This window comes from Erythrolamprus reginae, chromosome 2, assembly GCF_031021105.1.
Source record: "Erythrolamprus reginae isolate rEryReg1 chromosome 2, rEryReg1.hap1, whole genome shotgun sequence".
In the NCBI taxonomy this organism is placed as follows: domain Eukaryota; kingdom Metazoa; phylum Chordata; class Lepidosauria; order Squamata; family Dipsadidae; genus Erythrolamprus; species Erythrolamprus reginae.
This window is the reverse complement of record NC_091951.1, coordinates 47,654,274-47,678,623: the sequence shown is the minus strand read 5'-3', so window position 1 is coordinate 47,678,623 and position 24,350 is coordinate 47,654,274. Positions and strand designations below refer to the sequence as shown.

Sequence of the window (24,350 nt, the reverse complement as noted above, 5' to 3'; positions counted from 1 at the left end):
TTTAAATGTTTCGATCATGTCCCCCCTTTTCCTTCTGTCCTCCAGACTATACAGATTGAGTTCATTAAGTCTTTCCTGATACGTTTTATGCTTAAGACCTTCCACCATTCTTGTAGCCTGTCTTTGGACCCGTTCAATTTTGTCAATATCTTTTTGTGGGCGAGGTCTCCAGAACTGAACACAGTATTCCAAATGTGGTCTCACCAGCATTCTATATAGCGGGATCATAATCTCCCTCTTCCTGCTTGTTATACCTCTAGCTATGCAGCCAAGCATCCTACTTGCTTTCCCTACCGCCTGACTGCACTGTTCACCCATTTTGAGACTGTCAGAAATCACTACCCCTAAATCCTTTTCTTTTGAAGTATTTGCCAACACTGAACTGCCAATACAATACTCAGATTGAGGATTCCTTTTCCCCAAGTGCATTATTTTACATTTGGAAACATTAAACTGCAGTTTCCATTGCTTAGACCATTTATCTAGTAAAGCTAAATCATTTTAGCCATATAAATATAGGGAGTGTTGAAAGGGCTTTAGCCAACAGACTAGTCGTAATTCCCATCAAAGGTCCCACACAGGGGAGAAGCCATATACATGGAGTATGGAAAGGGTTTTAGTTCCAACAGTTATCTTACTTCTCATAGAAGGATCCACATAGGGGAGTGTTGTGGTTGGCTCATGTCTAGCTCCTCTGATAACAGATTTTGTACCTGATGAGCCAGTTGAAGCATCGGAGACCTGTGTGGCTCTCGGAGGGTTCAGATGGTGAGGGGAAGGAGAGATGGAAGCTGAAGGTGCTGGAGAGGTATAGGTGGAGGCCCCTGCAGTGTCTGTGGAACCCCCAGTTAGAGCTTCATCTGGGTCGGATGAGGAGGGGGTGGTTAATGGCCCCATTCTCCATGTCTGAGTGCGCAGGATTATGGGGCAACATGAGCAGCTGCGCAGATGCAGAAGATCTTAATAAGAGCTGGGAGTAATTGGGGAATCCTGCAGCAGGCGTAAAAGAGGAGTCTTTGTGGGAGAACCTTTTGCAGGAGTTTTCATTTGTGTTTTAAAAGACAATGGAACGGATCTGGGTTTCCCTCTCTAAACCAACATGTTGCATCCATGGAAAACAGCCCAGTTTTTGGACACCTTTGTTCTGAAAGACTGTAACTATTGAACAATAGAGTGAATTCCTTTGCTGCAGCTCAGTTTGGAGGCATTCTTTACAAACCTTCTGCTGTTTGGGACATTCGTTATTGGCTTGGCAGATAATCCTGAACCTTTGGTCATAAAGCTGCTCCGTGTCTTCGGAGAGGGGCGGCATACGTAATTAATTAATTAATAATAAAAAGACATTCTTCAGCCAATTTATAAAGCAATATATTTTGTGTTTTGGAAACCTCCAGTCTCTGTGTGTGTTTTTGTCTTTATCTGCTGCTCAGCCAGTGTCAGGCAGAACAGGGAGTAGCCATATGACAGCAGAGAGGATGGCAAGACTTTTACTTACAGGAATCAACTGGCTGGTAATAAAAGGATCTACACAGAGAGAAACCCACACAAATCCTTGATGTGCAGAAAGGATTTCAGACAAACTAGTAGTCTTTCTTCCCATAGGGTGAAGTCATGTAAGTGCATGGACTATGGAGAGAGAGCGACAGGAGCAGGAATGATGTAATTCCCCGTACAGAGATACATTTGGTCAAGAATCTATGTTAATTCTAGATTTAATTTGTTAAATCCTGGGATTTTCTTTTCAAGAGTTTCCTGCCACTCAGTTGTTTCTTCCCACTTCATTACACACAAAGTGTTTAAAATGTCCTTCTTCTGACATTTTTTAATAAGCAGTGTAAGCCTTCCAAATAACATCTGAGACATAAAACAGAGTCCAGACCTTGGCCTTCTTCAAAGCTCCAATTTATTGTCAGAGTCATGTTGGTTACGTACTGTAGTTAAACCAGTACTAACTTTTCCTACAGTTTCCCACCAGGTTAAGGTTCATATAATCAGGATTAGGCTACTACCCAGTAGTCGAACCTCGAGGTGATGAGGGCATGAGTGACTGTGAGCAGTGACTCCCTGTCCCAATAGGGCCGCAACTGATGCACCAGGTGAACCTGGGCAAATGCCCTCCTCACCACAACCGAAACATGGTGCTTTAATGTTAGCTATGGATTGAGCAGGACGCCCAACTTGCAGACCCTCTCCAAGGGAGTCAATAATCCCCCCCCCGCAGGGTTTGGGACATTTGTTATCTGCTTTGTAGATAACCCTGACCCTTTTGTCATAAAAAGAGATTCTTCTGCCATCATTGCGGCTCTCATTCAATTTGTAAAGCAATATATTTTGTCTTTCAGAAACCTTCAGTCTGTGTGTGTGTTTTTGTCTTCCTTGATGCTTAACCGCTGTCAAGCAGAACAGGGAGTAGCCATATAACAGCAAAGAGTATGGCAAGACTTTGACTTACAGGAATCAACTGGCTGGTAATAAAAAGATCTACCCAGATTTCAGACAGACTAGTAGTCTTACTTCCCATAGGAACATCCATGAAAGGAGGAAGTCATGTAAGCGCATGGACTGTGGGGTGATGACTCTGATGCTGCTTATTTAAAAAAATGTCAGAAAAGGACATTTTAAACATTTTGTAATGAAGTGGAAAGAAACAACTGAGTGGCAGGAAACTCCTGAAAAGAAAATCCATGGATTTAATCAATTAAATCTAGAATTAACATAGATTTTTAACCAGATGTATCTCTGTATGGGGAATTACCTTATTCCTGCTCCTGTCACTCTGTCCCCACAGTCCATGCAAATAGAGAATATTTAGAATTTCCCCTTTTTTCCTTTTCTCAAATTTCTGTTTTTCTCTCGCTTTACTCTCCCTTTTTCTCTCGGGCTGCACGATTGGGGTGGGGACTGATGGAGCCCTCGGGCCGATCAAGGCTGCCCTGCGGGCTTTCTCGAGCATCTGGATACACAGAGCACTGACAAACACCTCCTTTTCCTCAGCTGCCGCCGCGCGCCCTATATCACTTGCCCATCGGTAGGCGTTTCTCGCGGGGTCCCTCCCGGCAGCGCCCTCATTTCGGAGAATATTCTCTATTTTCAATCAATTAAAAATCATTAATATCGTTAATCTCCCCAACAATTCTAAATTCAATTCCATTTATGCATTAATCCAAATCAGTATCACCTACTACATACAGTATCGATAATAAAACAGAAAACTCGGGGCGGCTCACAACAATAATAAACAATGTACAAATCCAATATTTAAAAAAGAATTTAAAAACCCTGATAATAAAATAATCACACAACCCAATCAAACCATACATAACCCAAGTAGTTGGGGGAGGTGTCAATTTCCCCATGCCTGGCAGCAAAGGTGAGTTTTCAACAACTTACCAAAGGCGAGGAGGGTGGGGGCAGTTCTGATCTCTGGGGGAAGTTGGTTCCAGAGGGCCAGGGGCTGCCACAGAGCAGGCTCTTCCCCTGGGCCCTGCCAGACGACATTGCTTAGTTGACAGGACCCAGAGAAGGCCAACTCTGTGGGACCTAATTGGCTGCTGGGATTCGTACGGCAGAAGACGGTCCTGGAGGTATTCTGGTCCGATGCCATGTACGGCTTTATAGGTCATAACCAACACTTTGAATTGTGACCGGAAACTGATCGGTAGCCAGTGCAGATCATGGAGTGTTGATGAGACATGGGCGTATCTGGGAAGACCCGTGATTGCTCTCGCGGCCGCATTGTACACGATCTGAAGTTTCTGAACACTTTTCAAAGGTAGCCCCATTTGAGCAATAATAACCGTCTTACTCAGGAGATAGAAACGTTGGCCTCCATTGGGGTCAGAACAGAAGTCAAGGATTATCTGTCTGACCAGTGCACTCTTTTAGAAGCAGATCAGGAGTCCATTTTGAAGCTCCACAGAAATATCTAGGGGGGAAGGCAGGTTGTTCTCGATCATTTACTGACTTCAAAGTTGCAACGGTCGTGAAAAAAGTGACTGATCAAAACTTTACTGCTGTTTCATATTTATGACCGTTGCTGTGTGTCCTCAGGTCACATGACTCCCTTTTGTTTCTAACCGATCCACGCCCAGGCATGAAAATGTGCCGCTCAGACATTATAGTTTTCGGCCCACACCGAAAAAAAATTAGAGGGAACATTGCTACAGACCACCAGAAATTATAAAATAATTGTTAGATCATTACAAAAATGTTTATTAGATGATATTTTGATTATATCCTGCCTTATGCCTTATATCCCCCCTTCTGCTTTGGTGAAAACATATAAAGCTTTCTTAATTCTTAATTCTATTGGGATGGTTCTTTGGTATTTTGGCCAGTATCCCTTTCCTTGCAGCACTTCAATAAAATGAAAGGACACTTGCAACTCGTGTCTGGTGTTCTCCATTGGCCTCGGCACCAGGCTCTAACCCCAATTGGGAACAACACAATTGTCCTCTTTTTTGGGATGCAGTGTCAAGATTAGTTTGAGCGCCTTGTGTGAAAAGACAGAATTCCATTTCTTGTCTGCTCCTTGGCCCCCCCTCTATGCAGGAGTACAAGTTTTAAATATGGAGGGTTGCGGATAGGTCTAAAATAGTTAAAAGCACTTGGATTGAGAAGGCTTCCTGATCAGGGTGGACATGACAAACACCTGTCCCCATCAAAAATGTACCTTTCTTCCTTCTTTGCATGAGTAGCTGCAATCTACGTACAATCCATTTGGAGGTCCCTCTGCAAAGAGAAAGCAACATCACTACTTCACTAACTAACTTCACTACTAATGTGGGTAGCCGCCTTGCACATACCCTATTATCTTTCTTGGTGACCTCAATCTACCTCTTATTAATTTATTAATTTATTTATTGAGTGATCTTTTTCCATTAGGGTTTTAGTGGGTATACACATAGTAAAATACATAATGAAGGTTATAGAGGATATACTCATAGTAAAATATATCTAAGAAAGAAGAGAAGATATAGGAATAAAATATATCAATGAAAGACTAGAAGAAGAGATATAGGAATAGAAGAAAGGTATAGGAGATATAGGAGAGCAATAGGACAGGGGATGGAAGGCACTCTAGGGCACTTATGCACGCCCCTAATTTCACCCTAAACAAATGTATCTATCCATACAACCCTATACAATACCCTTACTAATTTGGGGCTAGATCAATTAGTATCTAACACTAGACTCAACAACTGCCTCGATGTCATCTTCTGTAATAGTTTAAAATTACTGACTACAAACAATAGAAGCCTTTTCCAACAGTGACTACAGCATGTTTGAATTTTGTCTCAGTATACGACCTTAAAAAAGTCACCATAATGATGAGATACTCAATTGCAACTTCAAAAAAGCCAGCTATGATCTCATAGACACCGACCTCTGATCTCTTGATTGGCAAAACTCTATTTTCTGGCTGTAACACATCAGTTAAGGATGACCATTATAACATTTTCTTGCTTGAAGTCAAAAAGAATTATTAAACTATACAAACCATTAATAATCACCAACACCAGGAAAAACAAATTACCTATATCAATAAGGGAGCTACAATCCACCAAAAAATATTTCTAGAGAAAAAACTAAACTAGCTACGTAGCTAACTATAAAAACCTTAGACTATCTACTGTTGACCTCACCCCATTCCAAAGAGGTATAGAAGGTCCATGCATAAGGGCACCAGAGTGCCTATCGTCTCTGTCCTGATGTTCCTTTTTATTTATATTCATTACATGCATTCAAATCATGTGTATTCTAATTTTTCTTATCCAATAAATAAAATAAAATCCATGCACATCAACATTAAAGCACTGGAGGGCGAGAGGTGGACTCCAGAGGAGGGTGAAAAGGAAGTGACATTCTTAATCTTGCCTCTCTAGGACTCTGCACTCTCTCTGGTTAACCCTTTGAGTTTTGCAGGAGGTACCACTGGAGGAAAGTCTTGAAGGGAAGGGAAGAAACCCAGCTGTGGTCCTGGGTGACTGGTGGATGTTTTCCCATTCAGAGGGAGGCAGGAGGTTCTCACGCTGAAGAAGTAAGAGATATTGATGTGTATGTATGTATGTATGTATGTATGTATGTATTTATTTATTATTACATAATATATATGTCCTCATCCAGGTTCAGTCTTCTGTGTCCCGAGTGGGAGAGCCCAGATCCCATGTGCCCCTGCCCCCTTTTCTATGCTCGTAACAAGCGGGGGGGGGGGGAAAGAGAAGCAGACTGCCAGAAAAGCCGTTTTGCCTTCAATTGTGTTGTCCGCAGAAAGAAATCCAGATCCCCAGGAAGGAGGGTATTATGGGGGGGGGGCAGTCACACCCCACTTCCTGGGAAAAGCTCGGTAGGGGCAGAGGGCGAATTTACATGGCAAATTACAAGCAGGAAAGAAGAAACCTTTTACAAAGAAGGAGATGCAGAAGATTGTGCCTGTATTCTTACTATGTGCTGGATGAAACTAAAATAAGGCCTGGATCCTCTGCAGTTCAATTTGTCTTAGCAGGTGTAGGAAGTTAACTCCCACCCGTCTCCTAGAAAAAAATGAAATATCCTAGGAAATATTAAAAAGGCAGATTATATTGAATATCACCAGAAACATGATTTTAGGCACACACAAAAAGACTCACTCTTAGTAGCCCCCACCTTTGTCAATGTGCCCATCAAGGAATGGCCCAGCTCACATTTGTTAAAAGATGGACTAATCTATTCTACATAACAAACCAACTCCTCACAGAGCCATATTAGGAATTGCCCAAAGAGCTTTCATTCTACCATCACCCAGCAAAGGGCCAGCCAAACCCAAACTCAAAAACACAGCCTACATTGTTGCCTTTGCGTGGCACCATGGGAATCCGACAGCCAATCAGTGCATTTCAGGCAAAGAAGCAGGAGGGGCTCAGGACAGGGCCTCATAGAACATAAAACAAAGAACTTTCCAGAATTTCTCCACACAAACACACACCTAACATCTGGAAACATGTGATCCACCTTCTCTGGACAGAAGCTCATGCCATGTGCTCCTGTCCACCATTAAACCTCCTTTCCAAGCAACCTCCATGAATCCAGTTTCTTTTTCCCCACTTGGAACTTAATCCATAAGAATATTAAGGAGAGAAGCAATTTAGAACTAAGGAGAAAATTCCTGGCAATTAGAACAATTGATCAGTGGAACAGCTTGCCTCAGTTGTGAACGCTCCAACACTGGAAGTTTTGAAGAAGAGATTGGAGAACCATTTGTCTGAAGTGGTGGAGTATCTCCTGCCCAAGCAGGAGGTTGGACCAGAAGACCTCCAAGGTTCCTTCCACCTCTTTTGCTGTTATTATTATTATTATTATTTATTATGATTTCCAACAAAGGGTAAAGGAACCAGGAAATAATCCCAATCTACATTCCTTTAACCCTTGTGCTTCACACAAACTCACCACTTGCAGTTACTCTTTGGGCTTCAGGCAATCTTTTTGTGAACCTGCCTGCTTATAATAATATAATTTGACTCTTAAAAAGCAAGCCCTGAATAAAAGGAAATGGAACATCCTAAGCAAGACTCACTTTGTTGGCTTTCATTTTATGTGAACTTTCATGGTTTCTTAATGTGTTCTGGGATTGGCATGTTGTGTGAACCCTGATAGCAGGTATAGGTGCAGTAGTATAATTCCTCTGGACTTGAACCGTGACTCAGAGCCACGAGAGCAAACACACACCACCGTTCCACTTTAGCAGCTCACCTCTGCCTAAGAGCCAGGAGGAAGCAAGGGCGAAAGTAGAATCTCTAGTCTGCTTTGGGGGGGAAACAGGAGTGAAGGAGAAAAGCCGCCCCGAGTCTGAGAGGGTAATATTATTTAATCATTAATTAATAATCTAATTAATAAAAGGACTGCTCCCATTGGCCCCTCATTTTACAGCTTCCCTACAAATAGGGAGCTGTCATCCTCCGTTGTTCCGACTTCTGCCTCACTTGTGCTGTTGCTGAATAAACAGTTCCTTGTTCCTGACATGCCTCTGTGTTTTTCTTCAAGCTAGCCGACTCCAGGCTATCTAACCGTTATCCAATCTCTTCTTAAAAACTTCCAGTGTTGGAGCATTCACGACCTCTGGAGGCAAGGTGTTCCACTTGTTAATTGTTCTCCCCTCCTCCTTCTTTTCATCAGCATAGACATACCCAGTTTAAAAAAGTTCTTCACCTGTTTTATCCTCCAGTTTAATCCCCTTTGTTGCTCTTTAATGCACTCCTTTTTAGGGTGTATATATTTTTCTTGGTTTTTAAAAATCACACCCTTCTTTGAGGGAGAGAGAAATAGAAAAACAACTGTTCTCAAATGCATTTATTCAGTGTTTTTCATCATAAATTTTAATGAGGGTCAAGTCCATAGTTTGCAACACATACATAGAAACTAACTGCTCAGTGCCACTGTAATCCTCCAATAGCTCAGAAATATACTTCCTTCCAGGAGTAGGATTATTACTCAACTGTTAAATGCACCATTTTCTAATTCTTTATTTGGTTTTCGGTCTCAGATACCTAAACTGGAAGCGATTTCTACAGCATTTCATAGAGACAAAGTTCTCTTCAACAAAGAGTTTGTTCTCAGGCTAGATGAATGCTCCAGTGAATGAAAAAGCATTTGGAGAGTCTCAAGATTCCTTCAACCTATTTGCAATTGTGTAATTGGACAGAGAAAGAATGGAAAGCCATTTGGCATATGAGAGAACAGGAAAAAGCCCTTCTGGTTCTAAGTCTGGGAGCCAGGGGGAGATCTGGGGAAGATCTGGGCAGAAGATCTTGGAGGAGGAAACCATCGTTTCACAAGTTCATGCCTGGAAATTCAGGAGCCTCCAATATCAAGAGGATGAGGGTCCCCGAGGACTTTGCAGCCGACTCCATTCCTTTTGTAATCGATGGTTGAGACCAGAAAAGCACACAAAAGCGCAGATGCTGGACCTGGTTGTTCTGGAGCAGTTCCTGGCGCTTCTGCCCCTGCAGATGGAGAGCTGGGTGCGGGAGTGTGGAGCAGAGACCACCTCCCAGGCGGTGGCCCTGGTAGAAGGCTTCCTCCTGAGCCAGGCAGAGGAGGAGAAGGAGGAGCAGGTTGAGTGGCAGGTGAGATAATTTCATCTCAGGAGCCTCGAAGGAGTTTAGATGTAATCAACAATATTTTTGAAGTTTATGATCCCCTATCCAATTGTCTTTCCTTTATCTCATATATCATGTATATTTTCTTCCTTTCATATATCTTCTCCTCTATTTTTACATATTATCTTTATATATATATTACTTCGTGTCTATTCTCTTCCATATGTATTGTGTATTGGACAAATAAATAAATAAATAAAAAATTACCAGTTCTCTGACATTCATAACATTTCACTAATTCTTGAAGGACGTTGTTCCATTATCCAATCCTAGAAGAAAGATTTGGGAAACTTTTCTTTCTTCTTTTCCAACCTAACTGACGGACATTGGGTGCTTTCAGTTGGTGTTGAAAGAAGAGAACAAGAATCCATGTTATGGTTTATGTGGTCCTTTCATTCTTCTTCTTTTCTCTGGCTTATATTCCAAGGCCTTCACTGTGGAGAACAGAGGTCCTGAGGGAAGGAGGCATCAATCCGATGCCCCTAGGGAACTGTTTTTCTTGAGGCCTACTGAGCATGACAAAAATCAAGGTACATGCACAGGTAATACAAGATTCTCTCATTCCCCATGGAGATCTCAGCTGGCTCATCTTCTCTATGTCTTTGCTATTATAGCACCTCTCCTCCTATTTTGTTAATTTTGCATTTTATAATTCTGTGTCCCTCACAGGGGAGAATGGAGGGAAGCTGATTCTTCCTTATGGTGAAGATGAAATTATGGTTCAACCTCCAACTCAAGTAAGAGAAGGGAAATTATTTATTAGATTTGTTTTCTCCCTGGTTCTGTTTCTTTGTGTCCCGTTCAGCCAATGGCTGAGACTATTTGAAGCTTCCTTGCTATATGACGAGTTTTGTGTCTCTGGGTATTGATGGCACTTTACCAAATCCATCCAGAAGAAAATGCATCTTTTACTGAATGGCAACAAAAGATCTCATAAAAGCTGCCTAAAATATTTTTTCAGTCAAATCCTTTTTCTTCTGTCCATTTTCTCATCTCAATCCTGGAATCCTACTAAGCATAGACCTTAGTGCACAATTTTCCTAAAGAAAAGGGTAGATCTTGCCGTCCCTCCCAGACCTATTCTGTACTCTTTTTTCCAGCGGGGTCTTGTGCCCTTTGAGGATGTGGCTCTTTATTTCTCTGAGGACGAGTGGTCTCAGCTGGATCCTCACCAAAAAGATCTGCATTGGGAAGTCATGCTGGAGAATTACAGAAACACGGCTTCTTTAGGTAAGATTTTCTATTCTCCAGGCAGAGTTCAGGAAGACATGATGTGGTTTGATGCCATTGGCTGTTTCTTATTTGAATTTCTCCAAATAAAGGTCATCTCTTGAGAGGGAGAAGGAAAAGATATGCTGTTTTGTTGCTCCTAGTATGGAAGGAGATCAATGGATTTCTGCTTAGAGGAATCCTGTGCCATTTGTCAACTGTTGAGTTTTTCTATTTTGATTTAAACCTATCAGTGATAAAGTAATTCCTTGGTGTCAGGTAATGCTAAACTCTGTTACCGAGATTTCATATTATTTGGCCCAGGTGTTCCAAATATGAAGGATTGCAATTCAATTAATTATTTTGGCTTAATAGACTTTGCTTCCATTTCATTTCTATCTTGAATCTTGGAATTAGGGCATTTTTGTTTCAAAGTTAATTCTCAGAGGGCTCTTCCGGAATTGGCCCACCTCCAATAAATGTTAGGTTTTCTACAAATGCTTTATTGGATGTTTCTCCTTTTTTCTTAACCTTTGTAACATTTTTATTCCAATTTTCCTTTAAAGGTTATAGTGGGCAAGGGTATAAAGAGTCGAATGAACCATTCCAAAAGTACAGACTGGGGAACGGAGACAGAGAAGCTTGAAAATCAAATGGAACAACAAAGGCAGAAGAAAAACCCAACAAATAATTGGAATAAGGAAACCTCATCTTCAGTTGATGCTCAGTTGCAAAGCTTTCTTGACCAACCAGGAAAAATAGAGAAAAAATATATTAGGAAAGGCGCAGGACTATTCAAAGACATATTAGATGTAAATGAATATTATCCAACTGAACCCAAACCAGAAGACTATATATGCAAAGACAGTGGAAAAAATTACAGTGGGACATTCACTCATTCTAGAGAAAGAGAGAAGCCATACAAATGTATGGAGTGTGGAAAGGACTTTAGAATAAGCAAAGACCTTACAACCCATCAAAGGATCCACACAGGGGAGAAGCCATATAAATGCATGGAGTGTGGAAAGGACTTCATTAAAACCAGTCATCTTACACGCCATCAAAGGATCCACACAGGGGAGAAGCCATATAAATGCATGGAGTGTGGAAAGAGCTTCAGCCGACATACTAATCTTATTTCACATCAAAGGATCCACACAGGGGAGAAGCCATACAAATGCATGGAGTGTGGAAGGAGCTTCAGGCAAAATATTCATCTTATTTCCCATCACAGGATCCACACAGGGGAGAAGCCATATAAATGCATGGAGTGTGGAAAGGGCTTCAGTCTCCTCAGTAATCTTACACGCCATCAAAGGATCCACAAAGGGGAGAAACCATATAAATGCCTAGAGTGTGGAAAGGACTTCCGTCTCCTCAGTCATCTTAAACCCCATCAAAGGATCCACACAGGGGAGAAGCCATATAAATGCACAGTGTGTGGAAAGGACTTTAGTAAAAATAGTCATCTTACCCGCCATCACAAGATCCACACAGGAGAGAAGCCATAAAAATGGATGGAGTGTGGAAGGAGATTCAGGCAAAATACTCATCTTATTTCACATCAAAGGATCCACACAGGGGAGAAGCCATATGAATATAGGGAGTGTTGAAAGGGCTTTAGCCAACAGACTAGTCGTAATTCCCATCAAAGGTCCCACACAGGGGAGAAGCCATGTACACGACGTATGGAAAGGGTTTTAGTTCCAACAGTTATCTTACTTCTCATAGAAGGATCCACACAGGGGAGTGTTGTGGTTGGCTCATGTCTAGCTCCTCTGATAACAGATTTTGACCCCAATGAGCCATGTCCGTCGGAGCATCGGAGACCTGTGTGGCTCTCGGAGGGTTCAGATGGTGAGGGGAAGGAGAGATGGAAGGTAAAAGTGCTGGAGAGGTAGAGGTGGAGGCCCCTGCAGTGTCTGTGGAACCCCCAGTTAGAGCCTCATCTGGGTCAGATGAGGAGGGGGTGGTTAATGGCCCTATTCTCCATGTCTGAGTGCGCAGGATTATGGGACAACATGAGCAGCTGCGCAGATGCAGAAGATCTTAATCACAGCTGGGAGTAATTGGGGAATCCTGCAGCAGGCGTAAAAGGGGAGTCTTTGTGGGAGAACCTTTTTCAGGAGTTTTCATTTGTGGTTTAAAAGACAATGAAACGGATCTGGGTTTCCCGCTCTAAACCAACATGTTGCATCCATGGAAAACAGCCCAGTTTTTGGACACCTTTGTTCTGAAACAGGGGTCCCCAAACTTTTTACACAGGGGGCCAGTTTACTGTCCCTCAGACTGTTGGAGGGCCGGACTATAAAAAAACCCCTATGAACAAATCCCTATGCACACTGCACATATCTTATTTAAAGTAAAAAACAAAATGGGAACAAAAACAATATTTAAAATAAGAAGTAATTAAGTAATAAAGTAATTTATACATTTTTATTAACAAGTAAATTTAAACTTAAATCAAGAAACTCCCTCCATTTCTCCTTCCTTCCCTCCTTCCTCTCTACTTCTCTCTTCCCTCTCTTTTCTTCCTTCTCTCTCGTTTCATTTTCCTCTCCCTCATTTTCTCATTTTTCTCTTTCTCTTTTTCTCTCTCTCTCTCTTTCCATCTATCCCCCTTTCTGTCTTCCTCTCTCTCTCCCTCTTTCTCTCTGTCCCTCTCTCTTTCTCTCTTCTCTTTCTCTGTCTCTTTCACTCACTCTTTCTCTCTCCCTCTTTGTATCTCTCCCTCTTCCGCCCTCTTTCTCTTGCTTTCTTTCTTATTCTATTTCTATCTCTCCCTCTCTCCCTCCCTCCCTCTCCCTCTTTCTTTCTCTCTCACTCTATTTCTATCTCTCCCTCTTTCTCTCTCCCTCTCTATCTCTCCCTCTTTCTTTCTCACTATATTTCTATCCTTTCTCTCTCACTCTCTATCTCTCCCTCTTTCTCTCTCTCTCTTGCTTTCTCTTTCTCATACACCACGCTGGCAACAGAGAGAGAAAGAGATAGCGGAGGGCAGCTTGCCAGTCCACGGCCCCCTGAATGAGCAGTTCTGCATGGCCCCAGCACTGGACTTCGCCGTCGCCTCCGCCCCCGTCCGGCTCTCCAGCTAACCCCCTGAATTCACCCGAACGGAGGCGGCGGTGGTTTCAAAGGACCAACATACGGTCCTTCATGGTGCTGCGTTGCTAAAGCCTCCAAACTCCGCTGCTGTCCTTGGGCATTGTTACTTCTAAGCTGCGCTGAGAGAGAGAGAGAGAGCGGAGAGTACCGGACTTCACCGTCACCTCCGCCCCCGCCCGGCTCTCTAGCTAAGAGGCAGCAATCACGTCCACCCCTTCGCCCTCCACGGTGCCCAGCCCCACACCGCCTCCGCCTCCGGGTAGCGCGCCCGAGCTCTTCCTGCAGGAACGGGTGGTGGGGTGGAAGTGGTTGGACTTATCTACACGCGCGCCTGCTGATTGGGAAGAGGGGGGAAAAAATCTGCGCCTCCAAAGAGGGGAGGGGGAGAAAGAAAAAAAGAGTTCCAACTTGGCGGAAGGCGGAGGGGAGAACCGAGCGTGCTGCAGCAAGTTTGCTTGGCTTTCTGGGGCTTTTTTTTTTCTCCCCTTCCACCACCCCTGTCTGAATGTCGTTTGCCGCTTAGGAGTGACCCTCTCTCGGGCTTGTTGTGGATGTGGCGTGGATGAGGGGAAAAGCCCGGCTGCCCTGAAAAGCACATTTGGAAAGTCTCTGTGGAGAGCCAGAATCCCAACGAAGCTTCTTTTTTCTTCAGTAGTCGGTAAGGAGGCGAAGAAGAGGTTGAACTGGTTTTGCTAATTCGCGCTTACCGCTTTCCCCCTCATCCGCGCCGCATCCACAACAAGCCCGAGAGAGGGTCACTCCTAAGCGGCAAATTACATTCATACAGGGGTGGTGGAAGGGGAGAAAAAAAAAGCCCCAGAAAGCCAAGCAAACTTGCTGCAGCACGCTCGGTTCTCCCCTCCGCCTTCCGCCAAGTTGGAACTCTTTTTTTCTTTCTTCCCCCCCTCCCCTCTTTGGAGGCGCAGATTTTTTTTCCCCTCTTCCCAATCAGCAGGCGCGCGTGTAGATAAGTCCAACCACTTCCACCCCACCACCCGTTCCTGCAGGAAGAGCTCGGGTGCGCTACCCGGAGGAGGAGGTGGCGGTGGCCTGGGGCCGGGCGCTGGGCGCCATGGAGGGCAAAGGGGTGGACTCTTTGCTGGAGAGCCGGACGGGGGCAGAGACGACGGCGAAGTCCGGTGCTGGGGCCATGCGGGGCCGCTCATCCAGGGGGCCGTGGACTGGCAAGCCGCCCACCACGCTCTCTCTCTTTCTCTCTCAGCGCAGCTGAGGTAACAGTGCCCGGGGACAACAGCGGAGCTCGGAGGCTGCAGCAACGCAGCGCCGAGAAGGACCAGGTTCCTTGAAGCCGCCGCCGCTGCCTCCATTCGGGCAAATTCGGGGGTTCCTGAATCTCCCGTCCATTCACCGCGGAGGATGAGGTGAGGAGGAGACAGTGCAGAGGCAAGGGGCGGGGACGAAAGTGGGCCTGCAAGGGGCCAATTGCAGGCCCGCTTTCCTCCCCACCCCTTGCCTCTGCACCGTCTCCTCCTCACCTCATCCTCCGCGGTGAATGGACGGGAGATTCGAGAGCTTATTATATCTATCGATAAAATCTCGTGTGCTCCCTGCGGGCCGGATAAATCGCCTCAGCGGGCCGCATCCGGCCCGCGGGCCGTAGTTTGGGGACCGCTGTTCTGAAAGATTGTAGCTATTGAACAATAGAGTGAATATCTTTGCTGCAGCTCAGTCTGGAGGCATTCTTTACAAACCTTGTGCTGTTTGGGACATTCGTTATTGGCTTGGCAGATAATCCTGAACTTTTGGTCATAAAGCTGCTCCGAGTCTTCAGAGAGGGGCGGCATACGTAATTAATTAAGTAATAATAAAAAGACATTCTTCAGCCAATTTTTAAAGCAATATATTTTGTGTTTCGGAAACCTCCAGTCTCTGTGTGTGTTTTTGTCTTTATCTGCTGCTCAGCCAGTGTCAGGCAGAACAGGGAGTAGCCATATGACAGCAGAGAGGATGGCAAGACTTTTACTTACAGGAATCAACTGGCTGGTAATAAAAGGATCTACACAGAGAGAAACCCATACAGATCCATGGCGTGCAGAAAGGATTTCAGACAAACCAGTAGTCTTACTTCCCATAGGATGAAGTCATGTAAGTGCATGGACTATGGAGAGAGAGCGACAGGAGCACGAATGATGTAATTCCCTGTACAGAGATACATTTGGTCAAGAATCTATGTTAATTCTAGATTTAATTTGTTAAATCCTGGGATTTTCTTTTCAAGAGTTTCCTGCCACTCAGTTGTTTCTTCCCACTTCATTACACACAAAGTGTTTAAAATGTCCTTCTTCTGATATTTTTTAATAAGCAGTGTAAGCCTTCCAAATAACATCTGAGACATAAATCAGAGTCCAGACCTTGGCCTTCTTCAAAGCTCCAATTTATTGTCACAGTCATGTTGGTTACGTACTGTAGTTAAACCAGTACTAACTTTTCCTACAGTTTCCCACCAGGTTAAGGTTCATATAATCAGGATTAGGCTACTACCCAGTAGTCGAACCTCGAGGTGATGAGGGCATGAGTGACTGTGAGCAGTGACTCCCTGTCCCAATAGGGCCGCAACTGATGCACCAGGTGAACCTGGGCAAATGCCCTCCTCACCACAACCGAAACATGGTGCTTTAATGTTAGCTATGGATCGAGCAGGACGCCCAACTTGCAGACCCTCTCCAAGGGAGTCAATAATCCCCCCCCCCGCAGGGTTTGGGACATTTGTTATCTGCTTGGTAGATAACCGTGACCCTTTTGTCATAAAAAGAGATTCTTCTGCCATCATTGCGGCTCTCATTCAATTTGTAAAGCAATATATTTTGTCTTTCAGAAACTTTCAGTCTCTGTGTGTTTTTGTCTTCCTTGATGCTTAACCGCTGTCAAGCAGAACAGGGAGTAGCCATATAACAGCAAAGAGTATGGCAAGACTTTTACTTACAGGAATCAACTGGCTGGTAATAAAAAGATCTACACAGATTTCAGACAGACCAGTAGTCTTACTTCCCATAGGAACATCCATGAAAGGAGGAAGTCATGTAAGTGCATGGACTGTTGGGTGATGACTCTGATGCTGCTTATTTAAAAAAATGTCAGAAAAGGACATTTTAAACATTTTGTAATGAAGTGGAAAGAAACAACTGAGTGGCAGGAAACTCCTGAAAAGAAAATCCATGGATTTAATCAATTAAATCTAGAATTAACATAGATTTTTAACTAAATGTATCTCTGTATGAGGAATTGCCTTATTCCTGCTCCTGTCACTCTGTCCCCACAGTCCATGCAAATAGAGAATATTTAGAATTTCCCCTTTTTTCCTTTTCTCAAATTTCTGTTTTTCTCTCGCTTTACTCTCCCTTTTTCTCTCGGGCTGCACGATTGGGGTGGGGACTGATGGAGCGCTCGGGCCGATCAAGGCTGCCCCACGGGCTTTCTCAAGCATCTGGATACACAGAGCACTGACACACGCCTCCTTTTCCTCAGCTGCCGCCACGCGCCCTATATCACTTGCCCAGCGGTAGGCGTTTCTCGCGGGGTCCCTCCCGGCAGCGCCCTCATTTTGGAGAATATTCTCTATTTTCAATCAATTAAAAATCATTAATATCGTTAATCTCCCCAACAATTCTAAATTCAATTCCATTTATGCATTAATCCAAATCAGTATCACCTATTACATACAGTATCGATAATAAAACAGAAAACTCGGGGCGGCTCACAACAATAATAAACAATGTACAAATCCAATATTTAAAAAACAATTTAAAAACCCTGATAATAAAATAATCACACAACCCAATCAAACCATACATAACCCAAGTAGTTGGGGGAGGTGTCAATTTCCCCATGCCTGGCAGCAAAGGTGAGTTTTCAACAACTTACCAAAGGCGAGGAGGGTGGGGGCAGTTCTGATCTCTGGGGGAAGTTGGTTCCAGAGGGCCAGGGGCTGCCACAGAGCAGGCTCTTCCCCTAGGCCCTGCCAGACGACATTGCTTAGTTGACAGGACACAGAGAAGGCCAACTCTGTGGGACCTAATTGGCTGCTGGGATTCGTGCGGCAGAAGATGGTCCCGGAGGTATTCTGGTCCGATGCCATGTAGGGCTTTATAGGTCATAACCAACACTTTGAATTGTGACCGGAAACTGATCGGTAGCCAGTGCAGATCATGGAGTGTTGATGAGACATGGGCGTATCTGGGAAGACCCGTGATTGCTCTCGCAGCCGCATTGTACACGATCTGAAGTTTCTGAACACTTTTCAAAGGTAGCCCCATTTGAGCAATAATAACCGTCTTACTCAGGAGATAGAAACGTTGGCCTCCATTGGGGTCAGAACAGAAGTCAAGGATTATCTGTCTGACCAGTGCACTCTTTTAGAAGCAGATCAGCAGATCAGGAGTCCATTTTGAAGCTCCACAGAAATATCTAGGGGGGAAGGCAGGTTGTTCTCGATCATTTACTGACTTCAAAGTTGCAACGGTCGTGAAAAAAGTGACTGATCAAAACTTTACTGCTGTTTCATATTTATGACCGTTGCTGTGTGTCCTGAGGTCACATGACTCCCTTTTATTTCTAACCGATCCACGCCCAGGCATGAAAATGTGCCGCTCAGACATTATAGTTTTCGACCCACACCGAAAAAAAATTAGAGGGAACATTGCTACAGACCACCAGAAATTATAGAATAATTGTTAGATCATTACAAAAATGTTTATTAGATGATATTTTGATTATATCCTGCCTTATGCCTTATATCCCACCTTCTGCTTTGGTGAAAACATATAAAGCTTTCTTAATTCTTAATTCTATTGGGATGGTTCTTTGGTATTTTGGCCAGTATCCCTTTCCTTGCAGCACTTCAATAAAATGAAAGGACACTTGCAACTCGTGTCTGGTGTTCTCCATTGGCCTCGGCACCAGGCTCTAACCCCAATTGGGAACAACACAATTGTCCTCTTTTTTGGGATGCAGTGTCAAGATTAGTTTGAGCGCCTTGTGTGAAAAGACAGAATTCCATTTCTTGTCTGCTCCTTGGCCCCCCCTCTATGCAGGAGTACAAGTTTTTCCAGACCCTCTTAAATATGGAGGGTTGCGGATAGGTCTAAAATAGTTAAAAGCACTTGGATTGAGAAGGCTTCCTGATCAGGGTGGACATGACAAACACCTGGTCCCCATCAAAAATGTACCTTTCTTCCTTCTTCGCATTAGTAGCTGCAATCTACGTACAATCCATTTGGAGGTCCCTCTGCAAAGAGAAAGCAACATCACTACTTCACTAACTAACTTCACTACTAATGTGGGTAGCCTCCTTGCACATACCCTATTATCTTTCTTGGTGACCTCAATCTACCTCTTATTAATTTATTAATTTATTTATTGAGTGATCTTTTTCCATTAGGGTTTTAGTGGGTATACACATAGTAAAATACATAATGAAGGTTATAGAGGATATACTCATAGTAAAATATATCTAAGAAAGAAGAGAAGATATAGGAATAAAATATATCAATGAAAGACTAGAAGAAGAGATATAGGAATAGAAGAAAGGTATAGGAGATATAGGAGAGCAATAGGACAGGGGATGGAAGGCACTCTAGGGCACTTATGCACGCCCCTAATTTCACCCTAAACAAATGTATCTATCCATACAACCCTATACAATACCCTTACTAATTTGGGGCTAGATCAATTAGTATCTAACACTAGACTCAACAACTGCCTCGATCTCATCTTCTGTAATAGTTTAAAATTACTGACTACAAACAATAGAAGCCTTTTCCAACAGTGACTACAGCATGATTGAATTTTGTCTCAGTATACGACCTTAAAAAAGTCACCATAATGATGAGATACTCAATTGCAACTTCAAAAAAGCCAGCTATGATCTCATAGACACCGACCTCTGATCTCTTGATTGGCAAAACTCTATTTTCTGGCTGTAACACATCAGTTAAGGATGACCATTATAACATTTTCTTAATTATTAAACTATACAAACCATTAATAATCACCAACACCAGGAAAAACAAATTACCTATATCAATAAGGGAGCTACAATCCACCAAAAAATATTTCTAGAGAAAAAACTAAACTAGCTACGTAGCTAACTATAAAAACCTTAGACTATCTACTGTTGACCTCACCCCATTCCAAAGAGGTATAGAAGGTCCATGCATAAGGGCACCAGAGTGCCTATCGTCTCTGTCCTGATGTTCCTTTTTATTTATATTCATTACATGCATTCAAATCATGTGTATTCTAATTTTTCTTATCCAATAAATAAAATAAAATCCATGCACATCAACATTAAAGCACTGGAGGGCGAGAGGTGGACTCCAGAGGAGGGTGAAAAGGAAGTGACATTCTTAATCTTGCCTCTCTAGGACTCTGCACTCTCTCTGGTTAACCCTTTGAGTTTTGCAGGAGGTACCACTGGAGGAAAGTCTTGAAGGGAAGGGAAGAAACCCAGCTGTGGTCCTGGGTGACTGGTGGATGTTTTCCCATTCAGAGGGAGGCAGGAGGTTCTCACGCTGAAGAAGTAAGAGATATTGATGTGTATGTATGTATGTATGTATGTATGTATGTATTTATTTATTATTACATAATATATATGTCCTCATCCAGGTTCAGTCTTCTGTGTCCCGAGTGGGAGAGCCCAGATCCCATGTGCCCCTGCCCCCTTTTCTATGCTCGTAACAAGCGGGGGGGGGGGGGAGAAGCAGACTGCCAGAAAAGCCGTTTTGCCTTCAATTGTGTTGTCCGCAGAAAGAAATCCAGATCCCCAGGAAGGAGGGTATTATGGGGGGGGGGGCAGTCACACCCCACTTCCTGGGAAAAGCTCGGTAGGGGCAGAGGGCGAATTTACATGGCAAATTACAAGCAGGAAAGAAGAAACCTTTTACAAAGAAGGAGATGCAGAAGATTGTGCCTGTATTCTTACTATGTGCTGGATGAAACTAAAATAAGGCCTGGATCCTCTGCAGTTCTATTTGTCTTAGCAGGTGTAGGAAGTTAACTCCCACCCGTCTCCTAGAAAAAAATGAAATATCCTAGGAAATATTAAAAAGGCAGATTATATTGAATATCACCAGAAACATGATTTTAGGCACACACAAAAAGACTCACTCTTAGTAGCCCCCACCTTTGTCAATGTGCCCATCAAGGAATGGCCCAGCTCACCTTTGTTAAAAGATGGACTAATCTATTCTACATAACAAACCAACTCCTGACAGAGCCATATTGGGAATTGCCCAAAGAGCTTTCATTCTACCATCACCCAGCAAAGGGCCAGCCAAACCCAAACTCACAAACACAGCCTACATTGTTACCCTTGCATGGCACCATGGGAATCCAACAGCCAATCAGTGCATTTCTGGCACAGAAGCAGGAAGGCCTCAGGGCGGGGCCTCATAGAACATAAAACAAAGAACTTTCCAGAATTTCTCCACACAAACACACACCTAACATCTGGAAACATGTGATCCACCTTCTCTGGACAGAAGCTCATGCCATGTGTTCCTGTCCACCATTAAACCTCCTTTCCAAGTAACCTCCATGAATCCAGTTTCTTTTTCCCCACTTGGAACTTAATCCATAAGAATATTAAGGAGAGAAGCAATTTAGAACTAAGGAGAAAATTCCTGGCAATTAGAACAATTGATCAGTGGAACAGCTTTCCTCCAGAGGTTGTGAACGCTCCAACACTGGAAGTTTTGAAGAAGAGATTGGATAACCATTTGTCTGAAGTGGTGGAGTGTCTCCTGCCCAAGCAGGAGGTTGGACCAGAAGACCTCCAAGGTTCCTTCCACCTCTTTTGTTGTTATTATTATTATTATTTATTATGATTTCCAACAAAGGGTAAAGGAACCAGGAAATAATCCCAATCTACATTCCTTTAACCCTTGTGCTTCACACAAATTCACCACTTGCAGTTACTCTTTGGGCTTCAGGCAATCTTTTTGTGAACCTGCCTGCTTATAATAATGTAATTTGACTCTTAAAAAGCAAGCCCTGAATAAAAGGAAATGGAACATCCTAAGCAAGACTCACTTTGTTGGCTTTCATTTTATGTGAACTTTCATGGTTTCTTAATGTGTTCTGGGATTGGCATGTTGTGTGAACCCTGATAGCAGGTATAGGTGCAGTAGTATAATTCCTCTGGACTTGAACCGTGACTCAGAGCCAAGAGAGCAAACACACACCACCGTTCCACTTTAGAAGCTCACCTCTGCCTAAGAGCCAGGAGGAAGCAAGGGCGAAAGTAGAATCTCTAGTCTGCTTTGGGGGGGAAACAGGAGTGAAGGAGAAAAGCCGCCCCGAGTCTGAGAGGGGAATATTATTTAATCATTAATTAATAATCTAATTAATAAAAGGACTGCTCCCATTGGCCCCTCATTTTACAGCTTCCCTACAAATAGGGAGCTGTCATCCTCCGTTGTTCCGACTTCTGCTTCACTTGTGCTGTTGCTGAATATACAGTTCCTTGTTCCTGACATGCCTCTCTGTGCTTTTTTCAAGCTAGCCGACTCCAGGCTATCTAACCGTTATCCAATCTCTTCTTAAAAACTTCCAGTGTTGGAGCATTCACGACCTCTGGAGGCAAGGGGTTCCACTGATTAATTGTTCTATGAGAAAATTTCTACCTAGTTCTAAGTTGCTTCTCTTCTTGATTAGTTTCCACCCATTGCTTCTTGTCCTGCCCTTAGGTGCTTTGGGGAATAGCTAGATTTCCTCTCCTTTGTGGCAACCCTGGAGATATTGGAACACTGTTATCCTGTCTCCCCTAGTCCTTCTTTTCATCAACATAGACATACCCAGTTTAAAAAAAGTTCTACACCTGTTTTATCCTCCAGTTTAATCCCCTTTGTTGCTCTTTAATGCACTCCTTTTTAGGGTGTATATATTTTTCTTGGTTTTTAAAAATCACGCCCTTCTTTGAGGGAGAAAGAAATAGAAAAACAACTGTTCTCAAATGCATTTATTCAGTGTATTTCATCATAAATTTTGATGAGGGTCAAGTCCATAGTTTGCAACACATACATAGAAACTAACTGCTCAGTGCCACTGTAATCCTCCAATAGCTCAGAAATATACTTCCTTCCAGGAGTAGGATTATTACTCAACTGTTAAATGCACCATTTTCTAATTCTTTATTTGGTTTTCGGTCTCAGATACCTAAACTGGAAGCGATTTCTACAGCATTTCATAGAGACAAAGTTCTCTTCAACAAAGAGTTTGTTCTCAGGCTAGATGAATGCTCCAGTGAATGAAAAAGCATTTGGAGAGTCTCAAGATTCCTTCAACCTATTTGCAATTGTGTAATAGGACAGAGAAAGAATGGAAAGCCATTTGGCATATGAGAGAACAGGAAAAAGCCCTTCTGGTTCTAAGTCTGGGAGCCAGGGGGAGATCTGGGGAAGATCTGGGCAGAAGATCTTGGAGGAGGAAACCATCGTTTCACAAGTTCATGCCTGGAAATTCAGGAGCCTCCAATATCAAGAGGATGAGGGTCCCCGAGTACTTTGCAGCCGACTCCATTCCTTCTGTAGTCGATGGTTGAGACCAGACAAGCACACAAAAGCACAGATGCTGGACCTGATTGTTCTGGAGCAGTTCCTGGCGCTTCTGCCCCTGCAGATGGAGAGCTGGGTGCGGGAGTGTGGAGCAGAGACCAGTTCCCAGGCGGTGGCCCTGGTGGAAGGCTTCCTCCTGAGCCAGGCGGAGGAGGAGAAGGAGAAGCAGGTTGAGTGGCAGGTGAGATAATTTCATCTCGGGAGCCTAGAAGGATTTTAGATCTAATAAATAATATTTTTGAAGTTTTTGATCCCCTGTCCAATTCTTTTTCCTTTATCTCATATCTCATATATATTTTCTTCCTTTCATATATCTTCTCCTCTATTTTTACATATTATCTTTATATATATTACTTCGTATCTATTCTCTGCCATATGTATCGTGTATTGGACAAATGAATAAATAAATTTTAAAAATTTACCAGTTCTCTGACATTCATAACATTTCACTAATTCTTGAAGGACGTTATTCCATTATCCAATGCTAGAAGAAAGATTTGGGAAACTTTTCTTTCTTCTTTTCCAACCTAACTGATGAACATTGGGTGCTTTCAGTTGGTGTTGAAAGAACAGAACAAGAATCCATGTCATGGTTTATGTGGTCCTTTCATTCTTCTTCTTTTCTCTGGCTTATATTCCAAGCCCTTCACTGTGGAGAACAGAGATGCTGAGGGAAGGAGGCATCAATCCGATACCCCTAGGGAACTGTTTTTCTTGAGGCCTACTGAACATTTCAAAAATCAAGGTACATGCACAGGTAATACAAGATTCTCTCATTCCCCATGGAGATCTCAGCTGGCTCATCTTCTCTATGTCTTTGCTATTATAGAACCTCTCCTTCTATTTTGTTAATTTTGCATTTTATAATTCTGTGTACCTCACAGGGGAGAATAGAGGGAAGCTGATTCTTCCTTATGGTGAAGATGAAATTATGGTTCAACCTCCAACTCAAGTAAGAGAAGGGAAATTATTTATTAGATTTGTTTTCTCCCTGGTTCTGTTTCTTTGTTTCCCGTTCAGCCAATGGCTGAGACTATTTGAAGCTTCCTTGCTATATGACGAGTTTTGTGTCTCTGGGTATTGATGGCACTTTACCAAATCCATCCAGAAGAAAATGGATCTTTTACTGAATGGCAACAAAAGATCTCATAAAAGCTGCCTAAAATATTTTTTCAGTCAAATCCTTTTTCTTCTGTCCATTTTCTCATCTCAATCCTGGAATCCTACTAAGCATAGACCTTAGTGCACAATTTTCCTAAAGAAAAGGGTAGATCTTGCCATCCCTCCCAGACCTATTCTGTACTCTTTTTTCCAGGGGGGTCTTGTGCCC

General features: G+C 43.1%; 2 protein-coding genes and 1 pseudogene across 2 annotated transcripts in view; 2 read left to right on the top strand and 1 right to left on the bottom strand.

Annotated features, from left to right (window-relative positions):
* LOC139160346 (zinc finger protein 850-like) overlaps positions 1-11,991 on the top strand; it is a 29,378-nt pseudogene extending 17,387 nt beyond the window's left edge.
* Positions 1-24,350, bottom strand: part of LOC139160341 (zinc finger protein ZFP2-like) — a 91,778-nt gene that overhangs the window by 49,600 nt on the left and 17,828 nt on the right. The gene's annotated exons all lie outside the window — the stretch shown is intronic.
* LOC139163234 (zinc finger protein 213-like) lies at positions 8,685-10,989 on the top strand. The gene is made up of 5 exons (XM_070744188.1): positions 8,685-9,101; positions 9,562-9,664; positions 9,804-9,871; positions 10,235-10,364; positions 10,910-10,989. The coding sequence occupies exons 1-5, from the start codon at positions 8,685-8,687 to the stop codon at positions 10,987-10,989; spliced, it is 798 nt and encodes a 265-aa protein (XP_070600289.1).

Bases quoted from the DNA above. Each gene is read 5' to 3' on its own strand.
- LOC139163234 (XM_070744188.1), top strand. From the start codon at position 8,685: ATGGAAAGCCATTTGGCATATGAGAGAACAGGAAAAAGCCCTTCTGGT. The intron at 9,102-9,561 runs GTGAGATAATTT...TTATATTCCAAG, and splicing joins AGGAGCAGGTTGAGTGGCAG to GCCTTCACTGTGGAGAACAG. The intron at 9,665-9,803 runs GTACATGCACAG...TGTCCCTCACAG, and splicing joins TGAGCATGACAAAAATCAAG to GGGAGAATGGAGGGAAGCTG.